Source organism: Diabrotica undecimpunctata, chromosome 4 (genome assembly GCF_040954645.1).
Source record: "Diabrotica undecimpunctata isolate CICGRU chromosome 4, icDiaUnde3, whole genome shotgun sequence".
Taxonomy (NCBI): domain Eukaryota; kingdom Metazoa; phylum Arthropoda; class Insecta; order Coleoptera; family Chrysomelidae; genus Diabrotica; species Diabrotica undecimpunctata.
In genome coordinates, this window is record NC_092806.1 from 92,257,896 (window position 1) to 92,273,868 (window position 15,973).

General features: G+C 35.5%; 1 protein-coding gene across 2 annotated transcripts in view; it reads left to right on the forward strand.

Annotated features, from left to right (window-relative positions):
• H (transcriptional corepressor hairless) overlaps window positions 1-5,933 on the forward strand; it is a 162,365-nt gene extending 156,432 nt beyond the window's left edge. For both annotated transcript variants that reach the window (XM_072529907.1, XM_072529906.1), the window contains exon 6: window positions 428-5,933. In XM_072529907.1, the coding sequence (XP_072386008.1) occupies window positions 428-462 (35 nt within the window). In that variant the 3' untranslated portion in view covers window positions 463-5,933. The remainder of the gene's footprint in view (window positions 1-427) is intronic.
• The last annotated feature ends 10,040 nt before the right edge of the window (window positions 5,934-15,973 follow it).

Consider the following 15,973-nt stretch of genomic DNA (forward strand, 5'->3'; position numbering starts at 1 on the left):
TGTTAAAAAAACAGATAAGTACAAATAAATTTTTCCAGGTTATAATTTATCACGCATTTTTTGGATCACTTTAGGGACGCGTTGACATTTCGTGATTAGAAAGCATTAATATGTCATTCGCTCGCGGAACGATAGTTCCTAATTCGAACTTTTCGATTGGTTTATATACTGAGTAAAGTTAAATGCTAACCAATAAAATATCTGTACATAAATATGCTTTCTGAATATATGAATATATTTGAATGAATGATGCAATATTTTGATTTTCTTTGAGAAATAATCACGAAGATACAATTTTGTCGCTATCTACTACACGTACTAGAAAGAAATGGAGCACTGAAAAAGGGCTATATGAATAAACTGCAAAATTATCTCTGTCTATATATTCTTTGTAAATTTAGATACTTATTTCTTTTTTATGTTACAGATGTACCACTCAACCTTTCCAAAAATTCTGGATGAAGAAAAAACTACGTGCCTTCCGAAAGAAATATTTTACTGTATAAAAAAGTATATATTTTTTAATGAAGTGGAATTTACGACAGGAATTTCTCTATGAAGCACAAATAGTAGAGCGTTGAAAAAATAATGTACATACAGAATTCTCGACTCAATTATTTGAGCTGATTATTAAACACATTAGCTTTTGAAGCTAGGGTACGATTAATGTATTACTAAACTCTTAACCTTACACGAGGTGGGTAATGCTTATGAATCTTTCTAAAGTGTAATAACACTTAAAATCCCCTTCGAAATATTTCATTTCAACTTTATTTAAAAAAATTGAATCGATTATTGTAATAATAATAATGATATCTAAGTTGAAAAAAAATGTCTTGTGTTCTTTTACCTGTAAAACTTTTTAAAAAAAATCTAGATAACCCCTCGTGTTACGTTATTCTTTTCGGACTATTTTATACTAAAAGCGATAACTTCCATCTTTTTAAAAATTAATCTTACAAATAAATTTCTTTTCTTCTTAAAATAAGAAAAACAGCATATACTGACTTATGTATAACACTTATAGTAGAATATTCTCTCATACCGTTTACATAACATTTCATTACCTACTCGAGTCGACAGAGACGAAAGTGCCACATATAGTTCTAAAAATGATACGAACAAGCTGAATTTTGCCGAGAATGTCAATTTTGGAATCCCAAAAAGATGCAAAAAAGTTTGCGACCTCTACTCCCGGGCTTCCCCATAAAACCCCAATTATGGGTCGATTTACCAAGAATCTGTAAGCCGTAGAAAAAAATGTTTCAAAAATGTAATTGAGATCATTTTGAACAAAAATGTTTATTAGCCGTTTTTCTGTCTCAGAAACAACGCTTGAAGCGACCAGCGATTTTGAATGTCAGTTACGCGCATGATTTCAATGTTTTTCAGATAAATCAGAGTGTCCTATAGACAAAAGTCAAAATGCGTTTTAAAGGTGAAGAGTGAAGCTTTCGTACTCAATTTTTTTAGTACGCATTTTGCCGCAAATGTAGTCAGTTTGTATAAAGCTGTTAAATAAATAAACGTTGCGCGATGTTTGCCATTTTTAACGATCATCATGAGATCAATAAAATTGTTCACCTCCACTGACCGATTACTATAGAATTTCCATTGTTAACTGATCACTATGGAATTTCCATTGTTAACTGGTCACTATGGAATTTCCATTGTTAGAACCTAATCTTCAAGACCTGTAACATGAAATTTCGATTTTAAGTTTTGGCAACAAATATGAGGCATTTGAAATATGCCTAAAAAACGCTGAATTTAAAGTCTCGCATTATAAACGATCTCACGTCACGGTAAATGCTTTCACGAAGACGGCATTAGAAGGAATTTTGTAGCTGAAGTTATGTAGTTTTGATAAACGTTTGTAAATAGTTTGTAATGCGAGTGTTTAAATTCATCGTTTTTTAGGCATATTTCACATATTTCAAGTGCCTCATATTTGTTGTCAAAACTCAAAATCAAAATTTTATGTTATGTTTTGGAAATTAAGCTCTAACAATGTATATTCCATAGCGACCAATTAATGGAAGTGATAAAATTTTTTATCTCATGAGTATCATAAAAAATTGCAAAAATTGCACAACGTTTATTTATTTAACAGCTTTCTAGAAACTGACTTCTTATGCGGCAAAATGCAAAAATTGCATGCAGAAGCTACACTCTTTACTTTTAAAACGAATTTTAATTTTTGTCGATACGACACTCGTAACTGAATTTTAAAATCTACTGTCGCTTGAAGTGTTGTTTCTGAGAGAAAGGTTCATTTTACATAAAAAATGGAAATTGACATTTTTGTTCATAATGATCTCAGCTGCATTTGTGACGAGTAGCTCTTTTAGACAGAAGACTTAGTAAAACACAGGTTTAATTTAAATAAAAATGTATTCAAAATAAATAAATAACAAAAAATAAAATAAAAATTATATCCTAGATAATATGCCCAATAAAATTTAAATTATTCCTAGGAGCTCCTCCTCGTTAGGAGGATTGGTGGAGCTGCTGGTGGAGAAGGAGCTGCTACTAGATCAACACTCTAGCAGAAGCGGTTGGCCTTCGGTGGTCAATACCCTAGTGCCAGTGGAGTTGTTCCCACATCAATACTCTGATGGGTCTTTGGTCAACACCCAAGGGCCTAGTGAAGTTCCCACCAGGTACCTTTGATCTTCTCTAGCACGCGTGGCTGGAAGTGGAACTCAGCGGTGGTAGTGCGTTTGTACGGAGCGTTGGCGAGGCGGTGGCGATGCACATCGTTACACATGTGTCGAACACATCGTGTTTGAAACATTTTTTTCTAAGGCCTACAGATTCTTGGTAAATCAATGTTTTCCGTTTTCCTCCCTACGAGTTTTAGGGGGAAGCCCGGGGGTAGGAGTTGCAAACTTTTTTACATTTTTTTTTGTTGGTATAGTTTTTAGACTGGACTACCTCCGTTGTACGTCGTTGTCTCTACTAAATAATTCCCTTGGTTTAGCGATGATATTCGACCAGACTAAGGATAAAGCGTTTAATGGTGGTCAGTTGAAGAGATATACCTACCACTTCAGTTAGCTATTCAATCCGGATCTAGAAAAAAATATCAGATAAAAGCGATTAGTAAGAATATTTTTCAAGGATATTATAAATAAACATCGTGGCAAAATATGAATTTAAAAAATATGTATTTTAATAACAAAATAACTGAAGAAAGAGTAAGAAGGCAGTAGAGCATTCGGAAAAAACACTTCACTTTTAATAATAATAGTAAAAAGTATTGCACTGCTCGAGTCAGAATTATCAACTATTAATGTTTGTTTGGACGATCCGTGTATGGATACATCTCGATGTCAAATGTAGTTTGTTCATTAGCAGGGTAGGCTGTTAGTCATGGTAGTTGAAAATCTAAACGTTACACAGAGGCGAAAACCAACTACTGGGGGAGGTATTCACGGTACTGTAGTAGCTGTCTTATATAGTTCGTTGGTCGAGTCGTTGACATTTGCATTGGGGGTTGGAAGTTGGGTTCCAGATATGGAATAAGAAGTAGCCTTTCTATCTGTTTATATTCTCAGGATGCGTTCAGATTTCTTCCGCTTCACGCCTTTTTCTAGAACAGAAGTAGGAATTTTCGGAAAGAATATGGGATTTACAAACAATATGGAATGAAAGCAAAGCAAGGTCCTTCGGGATCCAGCAGAATCGGGTTGAAGAAAAGAAGGCTTCATGGCCACGTTACGACAATCTAGGAAAATTTCGAAATTTGTACCGGCCTGGTCTCAAAGATCCACCACTGCTTTAATAAAAGATGCGTTAGATCTGATCTTTTCTCCCATCCTGTAGCGGCGCAACACCTTTAGGAAATCGGATATGCCACATTGTTTGAAAATCCCCTTATTCTTTCTAAATATCCTTATTTCTGTTCTAGATAGAAAAATTCATAGAAACGGTAGAAATCCAAAAGTATGCCGAGAATATAAATATAGAGGGAGGCTACTTCTTATCTCCTGTCTGTAACTCAACTCTCTAGTCTCTGCCACTATAACTCACTAACATAAAAGACGCGTGGTAACAGAAATCCACGTCAATGGATTCACACTTAACTTGATACCAAAGGTGAAATCAGTTACCTTTACCATCATCTTGCCTTGCTCTCGAAGGAGATACACATAACTGTATCGATACATTGAGATGGACCAACACTCGGTCGTCCAAACAAGACACAGACCAAACCCGGAAGAATATTTTATAAAAAATAATATTAACTATAGAAACCTTTGAGATCTTTGGTATTTTACTTTTTTGTGCTTATCGACTTGTAAGGAGTGTCACTTTTAGTTATTTTATAGTACGCTATACAAATAATGCATGAATTGATCTCAAATATTTATTAATAGTTTTAAGAAAAAAATCAAATTGATGCTTGCCTGAAGTGAACACTCCATTTAACGAAAATTGTGTAAACTGATATAATAATACGCCATATGCACCAGTTCTCCTTTTTTGTCTTATTGGTAGACGTCCGTTCTTTTCAACGAACAACGGGTCGTCCATAAATTAGAGTTTGGCTTAGAGTTTCTCTCGGTTTTGTCCCAGATGACAGGTCTATTTTCGACCAAACGTATAAATTCAACTCAATTTCAAGTAAAAACACATGGATGACCTTACTTTTTTATGCACCTGGGAGAAAATTGATCGCTGGACCGGTATCTGATTCATGTGCACACATTAATTATACAACTTTGCAAATTTCACTTTGTTTCTGAGTCGCAAACATAGACGGCGACCGTGTGATGAATGAGCACAGCTCACGTCAGAAATGCATGTACAATCTGCGTAGAAGCTTTAATTATTTAATATAAAATCATTCGGTTACAGATTTTAATTGAAGACTTCTGTTATACATTTCTATTTAAGTCTTGTGATACAAAGTCAAATTCACTTAACAAATTTTTATATAAATATTTATATAAAAAAATTTAATTATATTTAGAAAGTACAGTGTTTGATGAATATTTCGTAGTAGAATATCAATAATATAACAAACAATACTTATTCACTAAATAAAAATGCAATAAGAACTGAAACAATATCAGGTATATTTGAAAGTTTTTGTGAGATTTCTATTATTGCTTTCGCATTAGAATATTAACCATAAAACAATAGTTTATAACTGTTTTTGTAACAAAAGCATTAGATTTTTCATTTTATGTGGTAAACTATTTGTTTACAATCGATTTCTAGGAATCACTATCAGCGGATTCACTATTTTACATCATAAATTTGAATGCATTACAGATGATTTCACGACTTTCTCGGCACTTAAAATCCTATGTTTTACTAGCATGTTGAATTCAATAATTAAAATTCTGCCACGAATTGTACTATTATTAGAATACATGATTTTTACTCTGCGACATTACGTTTACGAATGGTGGCTCCTCGGCAAGCCGGCACGCGTGACAAACGCTCATTCAATCTTAAGAGCCAAAGTGAAATTTGCCGGATGGTACATTAAATTTAATAACACCGAGTCCAGTAAAAAATTACAGTCCATTTTCCAGTAAAAAAACCATACGGACCTCCACATGGTGTTTTATTCTAACAGTAATAAATGTCCTGAGGTATGTTTTTTGGAGTCGTTACCGTAAACTACCTTAAAAATGGTGGTCTGACGTTACAGTAAAGTAACAAATGTTTATATTTGAATGTCAGTTGAATCTATCGCCTATACTGTAACTTTAAAAGTTACGTGTTTAATGATGTGACTGCAATGAGTCAAATAAATCGCTTTATTGAAATAGTCCCTAAAATGTGTTAAATTAAAAATGTGCAATCGGCAGCAACCAGTTGTAAATAAGTAGTTGTACATACGATGATAAACCGATATTTTGTATAAATTCCCTTTGTAATATTTTATACAATGAAATAAAAAAATAATACTTAAATCTCGTTATGAACAAATTATTTTGTATGTAAATATAAGTTTGTCACTTTTGTATATATTATGTCAAACATATCATTTTGCTATTTATTGTATCAATTAATGCGCTAGTTCTGGTAAAAATATTCTGTTTTTTTAAATGCACGTAAATTATCCTGGACATTTGTATTTGCTAAGTTTTTTGATGTTAATAAATTTAAACGAGGGAAATGTATTTATCTACTCGTGATATACCATCTGTTTCTAAAATGTTTCAAAGCCTAAAGTGATTTTTTTCTATTAAGGATTTTAAGATTAGTGTTGATTTTATCGTTGATTTTGATTTCTGGGGACCTAACTATTATGCAGATTGATAAGTAGATGGTCTAACTATTTTTGGCAACGATTACGATGGTGAATTAGACGAAAATCTCGTACCTTTTAGCGATTTTTTCAGATTAGAAAAGATGTGAATATAATCGAGTTAAATAAAAAAAATTAAGTCAAATATAGGTGAAGTTAAAATTTAAGAAATATCAAATAAAAAGTGTCAATTTAGATGTTAAAAAATACTACTTCTCGGTATCAGTTGATTAAAAGTGTTTTGTTAATCCAAATTAATATTTGTTCATCAGTAATATCCTAATTTATTAGGATTTTTTTATTTCCTCCGTGTTGTAGTTGTCACTGATCAATAAGGAACCTAGATATATGAATTTGTTTACAATTTACAACATTTGTGCGGTCAATTTATTAAAAAAAGTTTTGCTATTGTATAACTTGGTATTTCTTGGATATATTAACAAGAAGGCTCCTTGTCGGAATTCCACACGTATTTCTAATGATGTTTGAATCGCATTTGATCAGGTCTGTTGCACGGGCCGGATTAAAAATCTGTATTAAATCGAACTTCCGTACCTTTGAGCGATTTTTTCAGATTAGAAAAGATGTAAATATAATCGAGTTAAATAAAAAAATAAGTCAAATATAGGTGAAATTAAAATTTAAGAAATATCAAATAAAAACTGTCAATTTAGATGTTAAAAAATACTATTTCTCGGTATCAGTTGATTAAACCAATTTAATATTTGTTCATCAGTAATATCCTAATTTATTAGGATTTTTCCATTTCCTCCGTTTTGTAGTTGTCACTGATCAATAAGGAACCTAGATATATGAATTTGTTTACAATTTACAACATTTGTGCGGTTAATTTATTAAAGATAGCTCCGCTATTGTATAACTTGGTATTTCTTGGATATATTAACAAGAAGGCTCCTTGTCGGAATTCCACACATATTTCTAATGCTGTTTGAATCGCATTTGATCAGGTCTGTTGCACGGGCCGGATTAAAAATCTGTATTAAATCGAACTTCCGCTACCCTGCATAAAGTTAATGTATTCCTACCTTAACAGTAGAACAATACGAACAATACAGAAACCCGCGTAGCACAGAGTTTCATCCTGGCCCCAATTTTCTACAACATCGGCTTTACTCGTCATCCACTCACTGCCCTAAGAACACTTTAATATGCCGAAGGTATACGGCATCTCTTGACTTGAAAGCTGGACATTGAAGCAAGAACACATAAATAAGCTACAGTCATTTGAAATGCGATGTTATAGAACGATGTGTTATGTCTTTAATTAATTCTAATTTATTGTTCTTATTTTAATTTATTAAAACACACTATAATTTATAAAAACACACTATAATTTATATCAATTTATTAAACTAATGTACAACAATTTATTTGACGAACGTTACAATTAAATCGCGGGCGCTAGTCTTCAAAATTAACTGTTTTCACAATGAAAGTTCCGTCATATTTATACGAAAACAGCTGTTTCTGGAACCCCATGGATGTTGACCTCAATTGACCTGGTTTTGCCTCGAACTCACAGGCCTATTTCCGGAACGTTCGAATGGAACCAGTTTTTTTATTACTTGGAGTTTCTGCCAGCTGGTCGAAGGGTCGTAGAATCTAGAACATATTAGTAAATAAACAAGTTTACAGGTTTTTAATATGACTCATATTTTTACGTAACATTGCCCCCCTCTTAAAAGATGGTTCCTCCTGGAACCTTGTCGGGACTGGAACTGGAACGGTATGCTGGTATCGGCAACTGGACTCTCTTTTACAACTTCCAGTTGTATAAAAATGACAAGGGACGGTTTTCTCTCCGCACCAGTAACTATGCGGATTGCAACAGACTAACACCTGGACTTCGGTGTCTTTAAAGATCTCCTCCACCATATTTCGGATAACCCTTAGATCTAATTGGTGGCACTCCAACTTCGGCATGGCTAACTTTTGCACGTCGGACTCTAGTACGTGCTCTCAATTGAAGTAAGGCTTCCCATACATCTCGGTAGGTAGGTTGGTCACGGGCAGTGTCTTTTGTTACCAGGTAGAAAAGGTAACGTGATGCATTTTGAAGTTTCAAGGTTTTACCGGGAGCTGGCACTTGGCATTGAAGTTCTACAACTCGACCAAACTTCCTTCGAAAGACGGATGACAACCCTGGTGCGTCTTTGATACTGGCCGGGATGGTAAGGGCCAGTGAGTAGTCATCGGGGAGCGCGAGTAGATCTTGCTTTTCTTCAGTGGTAACATCATGTCTTGCTTTACCGGTACCTCCATAGGCACCCATGAATTCCTCAAACGTGAGGCAGACACATCTTGGACTTGGTTTACTTCCACTTCTTCATCTACGTCGTGGTCACCTTCGAAAGACGCCAGCCGGTTATGGTGTACTATCATCGGCTTTCCCCTCGGAATCTTGCTTATTCGGTAGATGACATCGTTGATCTTCTCCATAATGAGGTATGGACCTTCCCAAAACTGCTGCAATTTGGGAGAACAACCTTTTCGCTTCTTGAGATTATAGAGCCAGACTTTCTCGTTCTTCTTAAAGCAACCCTTTTCGGCTTGTGTATCGTACCGTTTCTTCTTTCGGTCGCTAGCGATCTGAAGGTGGGAACGGACCAACTCATGTACATCGTCCATTCTTCTTCGTAATTCGATCACATAATCTTCACCTGCTACATCTTCTCCAGGTCGACACCCAAACTCTAGATCACAAGGTAGTCGCATTTCGCGTCCGAATAGGACTCTGGCTGGTGTCTGGCCTGTCGATTCGTTAACAGCAGATCTGTAGGCCATTGTGAAGAACGGAAGATATTGGTCCCAGTCTCGCTGATGATCGGACACCATCTTTGTCAAATACTTGCCAACTGTCCTATTCATCCGTTCTACCATACCATCAGATTGCGGATGATATGCTGTAGTTCTTGTTTTCTTCATGCCTAGTCTATCACATATTCCTTGGAATAGATCGCTTTCGAAGTTCCTGCCTTGGTCACTATGGATCTCCAAAGGCACTCCAAATCGGCTGATATATTCTTGGATCAACTTGTCTGCAACGGTGGCGGCCTTCTGGTCTGGAAGTGCGTAAATCTCGACCCACTTAGTACAGTAATCCATTACTACCAACATGTACTTGCCACCATTTTCACTTTCTGGAAATGGCCCAGCGATGTCCAAAGCTATTCTTTCAAACGGGCTTCCAACATTATATTGTCTCATAGGAGCTCTCCTTTTTCGGTAAGGCCCGTTACTCGTAGCACAAATAGTACATTTCTTACACCAGTCTTTTACGTCGTCGGAACTGTTCATCCAATAAAACCGTTCCCGAATTCGCTGAAGGGTTTTCTTTACACCAAAATGCCCTCCTGATGGACTGTCGTGTAACTGACATAGTACTTCGGCTATTCTGCTCTTTGGGATCACCAACTGTCTTCTCTTCTCTGAACCGTCATCATTTTCCAGGACTCGTTTGAGCAAGTCATCTTCCATGATAAATGAGTCCCACTGGGCCCAATACGTCTTAACTACTGAGCATAGGTTTGATATTTCTTGCCAAGGTGGTCGACGGTTTTCCTCTTTCCATTTTAGAATTTTCTGTACAACTGGATCTCTCTCTTGTTCTTCCCTTATCTTGATAGGCGTCCAGTCGTCGTTGACCATCGTCGTTCTTAGCACTGCTGCTTCCTTGGATTCCGTTTTGTTGCAGTGGGAACACTCTGCTGGGCATGGCCTTCTGGAAAGAGAATCAGCGTTTCGGTGGCTAACTCCGGCCCGGTGCTCGATCCGAGCGAGTCGTTCGATCCACCTGGCTATCTGACCCTCTGGATTCTTAAACTGCATCAACCACTTAAGGGCGACATGGTCGGTTCGGATTAAAAACATCCTTCCATAGAGGTATTGATAAAAGTGCTCTACTGATTTCACTACTGCCAGAAGTTCTCTTCTCGTGACGCAATAATTCCGCTCAGGTTTTGAGAGAACTTTACTAAAATATCCAAGGACTCTTTCCTGTCCTCCTTGAATCTGAGACAGCACTCCTCCAATTCCCACATTACTTGCATCTGTATCTAAGATGAACTCTCCTTCTGGCAGTGGGTACCCTAAAATTGGTGCTGTGATTAAATGCTTTTTTAAGGTCTCAAAGGCATTTTGGCAGTCTGTATCCCAGCGGTATTCTCTTGTTTCCTCTGTAAGTCGCGTAAATGGTTTAGCGATATCTGCAAACTTCTTAATAAACCTCCGGTAGTAAGTACATAGTCCCAGAAAACTTCTCACTTGATGTTTGTCAGTTGGTTTTGGCCATTCCTTAATGGAATCGATTTTTCACTTATCCACGGGCACTCCTTCTTTACTGACGATATGACCCAGATAATTGACTTTACCTTGAAATAGCTGGCACTCGTTGGTAACAGTCTCTTACGGCTGTTTATAACTGTCGGGCGTATAATGGTTCTGGCCGCTCCGGTATCCACCAACAACGTATGCTTTTTACCATTTATTTCTCCATCTACATATACACTATCTTCACGACATTTCAAAGAAGCTATTAGTATGAGAGGGTCTTTGGAAAAGTTCTGGGTCGAAGCTGCCCCCCTAAGGCCGACCCGTTCTAGTTTTCCTGATGGTGAGTTTCTTGATTTGCGTCGTACCTAGGGTGCTTACAGGAGCTTCGTACGTGTTCTATTTCGCCACAATTCCAGCATCTGATGGTCTTCGTCTTCTTGTATGTCATGCTTTTCATCATATTAACGAGCTGGTCAAATTTATCTTCATCTCCTTCCTCTTTTACAGTCCTAACTTTACTGTACCCACCAGAGGCCTGCGTAGCTGACTCGTATTCGAGGGCGGCGGATAAGACATCAACCAGCGTCTTGTGACGAGCTAATCGCATTGTTCTCTGCATTTCATGATCACGAAGACCATCAATAAACGTTTGAACGGCCAATTTTTCCATCATGTCTTCGGGAGTTGTTGGATAAGCATATCGTACTAATCTGGCAATATCTACCTCATATTCTTGAAGAGCCTCCTCTTTCTTCTGTCTACGATTTTTAAGCTGCAACTGATATACATGCTCCAAATGTTCGTGGCCATATCGCATATTTAACCTCTTCTTCGGTTGTTCGAAATCATCGGTCTCCTCTACGGCTATGGTCTGAAGCACATCTAAGGCATCTCCTCGAAAAGCAATAGTCAGGTTTACAGCCTTTTCTTTTTCAGACCATTCACTCTTGCGGCTGATTCGAACTGTTTCATGTGTTCCATGATGATTTTCCGTCGAAAGTTACGACTTTAACATGAAGAGAACCTCCACTTCCTTCAAATTTCGGCCGTGTCTCCAACTTACATTTCGTCTCGTCTTCTTTTGTCTCTGCTGTAATTGGATTGTTTTCTCTCTCTGCTGTCCCTGTTTCCTCCAGCTTCTTTTCCATCTCTTTCCATATCTTTTCTTCGAAGGCCAACATATCGGCAGCAACTTGGTTTTTTAACGAAGACACTCTATCGTCAAGAGCAGACATCTCAGAAGTGACTTTAGAGATGTTAGCAGAAACTTTACTTTCCAAAGAAGAAATCTCGTTAGAAACTTTGTTTTCTAATGAAGCGATGTCGCCGGAAACTTTCGAAATATCGCCAGAAACTTTGTTCTCTAACGATGCGATGTCACCAGAAACTTTCGAAATATCGCCAGAAACTTTGTTCTCCAATGATGCGATGTCGCCGGAAACTTTGTTCTCTAGTTTCGAAATCGACGAGATAACAGTAGCATGTTTATCTTCAAATATATACGTTTCTGGATTAAACCCATCTTCCTCCAAAGCGTTCTTTAGTCGTTGGACTAACTCAGCCTTTTTTCCGGTAGAAGCTAATTCTCTATCCTCGAGATGTCTTCTTAAATTCGTCACTGTGTGCTCATAAATCGTCGTCATTTTCACAATTTAAAAATATTCACTTGTAATATTATTATGTCTAATTTATTTTCGATTTCACTTCTGCACACCACTGTTATGTCTTTATTTAACTGTTATGTCTTTCATTAATTCTAATTTATTGTTCTTATTTTAATTTATTAAAACACACGATAATTTATATCAATTTATTAAACTACTGTACAACAATTTATTTGACGAACGTTACAATTAAATCGCGGGCGCGAGTCTTCAAAATTAACTGTTTTCACAATGAAAGTTCCGTCATATTTATACGAAAACAGCTGTTTCTGGAACCCCATGGATGTTGACCTCAATTGACCTGGTTTTGCCTCGAATGCACAGGCCTATTTCCGGAACGTTCGAATGGAACCAGTTTTTTTATTACTTGGAGTTTCTGCCAGCTGGTCAAAGGGTCGTAGAATCTAGAACATATTAGTGAATAAACAAGTTTACAGGTTTTTAATATGACTCATATTTTTACGTAACAGATGCTTAGACTAGCATGGACACATAAGAAAACGAACACGGTACACGTAATAAGGGGACAACCATATAAAATGCTAAGATTGATAGTACAAGGAGAGATAAGAGAAGGAAGGAGTGTCATGGTTGAAAAAGTTAAGGGACTGGTTTAGATGCAGGTCAATGGGACTCTTCAGATCAGCGGTAGATAGAGTAAAGATAGTGATGATTATATCGAACCTCCGATTGGGAGAAGGCAATTAAAGGAGAAGATGCGGTACCCCTAGCCGTGGGCAGAGATTCAGCAGTATTCAACTATGCTCAACGTCAGATTAATTTGCCTCGTGTTTCTAAAGAAAGACCAATAATTCTAAAAAGGTCCGTTTACTTTATTATATATTCTGAATTTAATTTATGCCTTGAATTAATTACCTAACCTCCCCAGAAAAAGCCCTCCAAATAACCTCTCGGAGTTATCTAACCTCCCCAGAAAAAGAAGCCGTCGAAATAACCTCTCGGGGTTAACCCAAAAAGAAAAACTCCTACCACCTTATCATTTAGTCTTTGCAATTCCTCTTTCTCAGTGCAATCCAATCCTGGATTCCATTTCTTGAAGAGGCTTTAAAAAGAGGTAAGGATCTCCCTCGTTTTTTTTTTTCAATCCCTAATATACATCCTAAGTTTAGAGTAAATTAACTCACGCGCGCGTCTGATCCTAACATTTTTACGAAGGAAAATTCAAAGTAATTAAATCGATTCTGAATAACACAGCTAAAGATAGAAACACTAGTCAAAACTCTACAACTACAATTTTGAGATCGTAAACAAATTCCCATACTAATGTTCCCTCAGACTAATGATAACTTTCACAATGGAGGAAATACGCTTAAAGAGTAGAAAATAAAGCCAAAAAATCAAACGAACAATGTATAAGCCACTGATGCTACTAGTACTGACATATGAGTCAGAAACATGCACTATTTCTTAAACAAATGCAACTCATCTTTGCAAGAAATAGATTGGGAGAATGGATGCAAAAACTTGTAAAAATCGCTTCTGAATAAGATCCTTACAAAACTCGAAAGCTTCAGTGGGTGAATCCATTACATTCCTTCTCCATATTATGTATTCTGTTGTATATGGATAAACGGCTTAATCTCATACTTTTAGGTTCTCTGTTCGTTTGCGCTCCTGTCGCAATTTTTTAAACTCCTAAGAAATTAGTAACTTTCTTTTGTTGCACAGTATATTGTTTAGAATATTATACAAAGCTGTGCAGAAAACTTTTTCTGACACAGAAATTTCACTTTTCGATACATTAATGTCATATTTCAATTATTGTGAGAAAACATAAAGTTGGTGAACTTAAAACTATGCAGACAATCGCTTTTTGAGTACTGGCTATAGAAAACATACTGCTGATATTGAATGTATTTAAAGGTATATTTAGGTCTAGATGTGACACTTATTACATAAAATTTATGTGATATATATTTCAAAACTATTAGCAACTTGTGTCGACACATACGATACGGCACAATAATAGATGTAAACACTTGTTAGTTTGAACATACTTATAATTTTTAAATCATTAATGCTGAAATAATTTCCCATTACTAGTATATACATATATATATATTATATATATATATATATATATATATATATATATATATATATATATATATATATCCACTAAAAATATTAAAACACCAAAAAGGGACTCCATTGCAAAGTATGGAAAGCTCTAATATTATTTACTCCATACCGTGTAGCACGTGTGGTAAATGTTACGTCGGTCAGACCTCACGTAACTTATCTCTTAGATTAACTTCTCATAAAAGTGATATCAAGAAAAACTTCAAATCTTGTGCCTTGGCAGAGAATTGATAATCTAAACATTATTTAAAATAATATTTTGTCTTATTAATCATAAAATTTAAAAAGTAACAAAGGTAAATATAAAAAAAATAAATAATAGTTTATTTTATTATCTGTCCGTATTTGATTCTTAATTCAATATTCTAATAATTTTACCTAGAGATTTTTGTCTTTTTATCATTTTGCTATAGATTGTTCTTTTCATTAATTTCTTTCTCAACCTACCGAATTATTTTATCAGTCAAACGACATTTCAGTGATGTCAAATCATCAAATAATTATTTCGTCAAAATTATAATTATACTAAAAAAACACTTTTTAATTGAAGGTGATTACTTGGCAACATCGCACTTAACGAAGCTCTTAACGATAACTTTTCAACGAAATCATATTCCACTTACCAATTTTGCAGAGGCGTAAAAAAATTAATTATTTATTTAAACACATAAGTAATTACGTAAAAATTAAATCTAAGACCGATATAATTATTAAATTATCATGTGTCTTTTGACAGGTGTCTTATAGTTGTCTAACAAATTAAAGTAAAATTTTATTCTTATTAGAGAGTACCTAATACAGAATTTCAAAAAACAGAAAACTTTGGAAAATACTTATTGTTTCATTAGGCTAAACGATCTGAAATTTGAACGTACTATCTCGTCATTACACATCATTCTCTATTTATAGAATTGTTGTGTGCTGTAAACGTTATATTTGTTTTCTTTATAACTTAATTTGAAAGTTTCCTTGTGTTTATTTGTTTATATAAATATAAAAATATATTATGAAGTTCATATAAATTAAAATGAAGTAAGCTTAACTAGTATCATGTGAATGCGTGTGTAAAGTAGTGCATTTGTTTATTTGAGTAAATTCTCGAAATATTATTATCCCAGATTTAGCCATACGGCTCACACTCCCTCTAAGGGGAAAATTCACTCATCCCAGATACCTACGGTATCAAAAGGATTGAGCTTTGGTGGGACTCTTTCCATGTTATCGAGTCCTAGGTGACTTGGTACGTCGGTGTATCTCCCAAAAATTTTCGCACGCATCTGGACGTCGAAAGTAGCACAGCTTTTTGCATGATCTTATATAGATGTTCATTTAGACCCAGCTTTTTTATGTTTTCTAGGAGGTTCTTCGAAATGACTTCAGTGGTAGAAAGAATAATAGGTATCGTCTGGGTACTTTCCATTCTCCATTGTCTCCTTATTTTTATTTCCAGATCTCTGTACTTGGCGATTTTTTCGTTGTACTTAATACGTAGATTATTGTTGTTAGGTATCGCCACATCGATTAGCGTTGTTTGTCTTGTTAGTTTATTAACTAGCACGAGATCTGAGCACGAGATCTATTATGTGCTACAGTTTGGTCTGTGAGCACAGTGCGATCCCATTATTATTATTATTATATTACA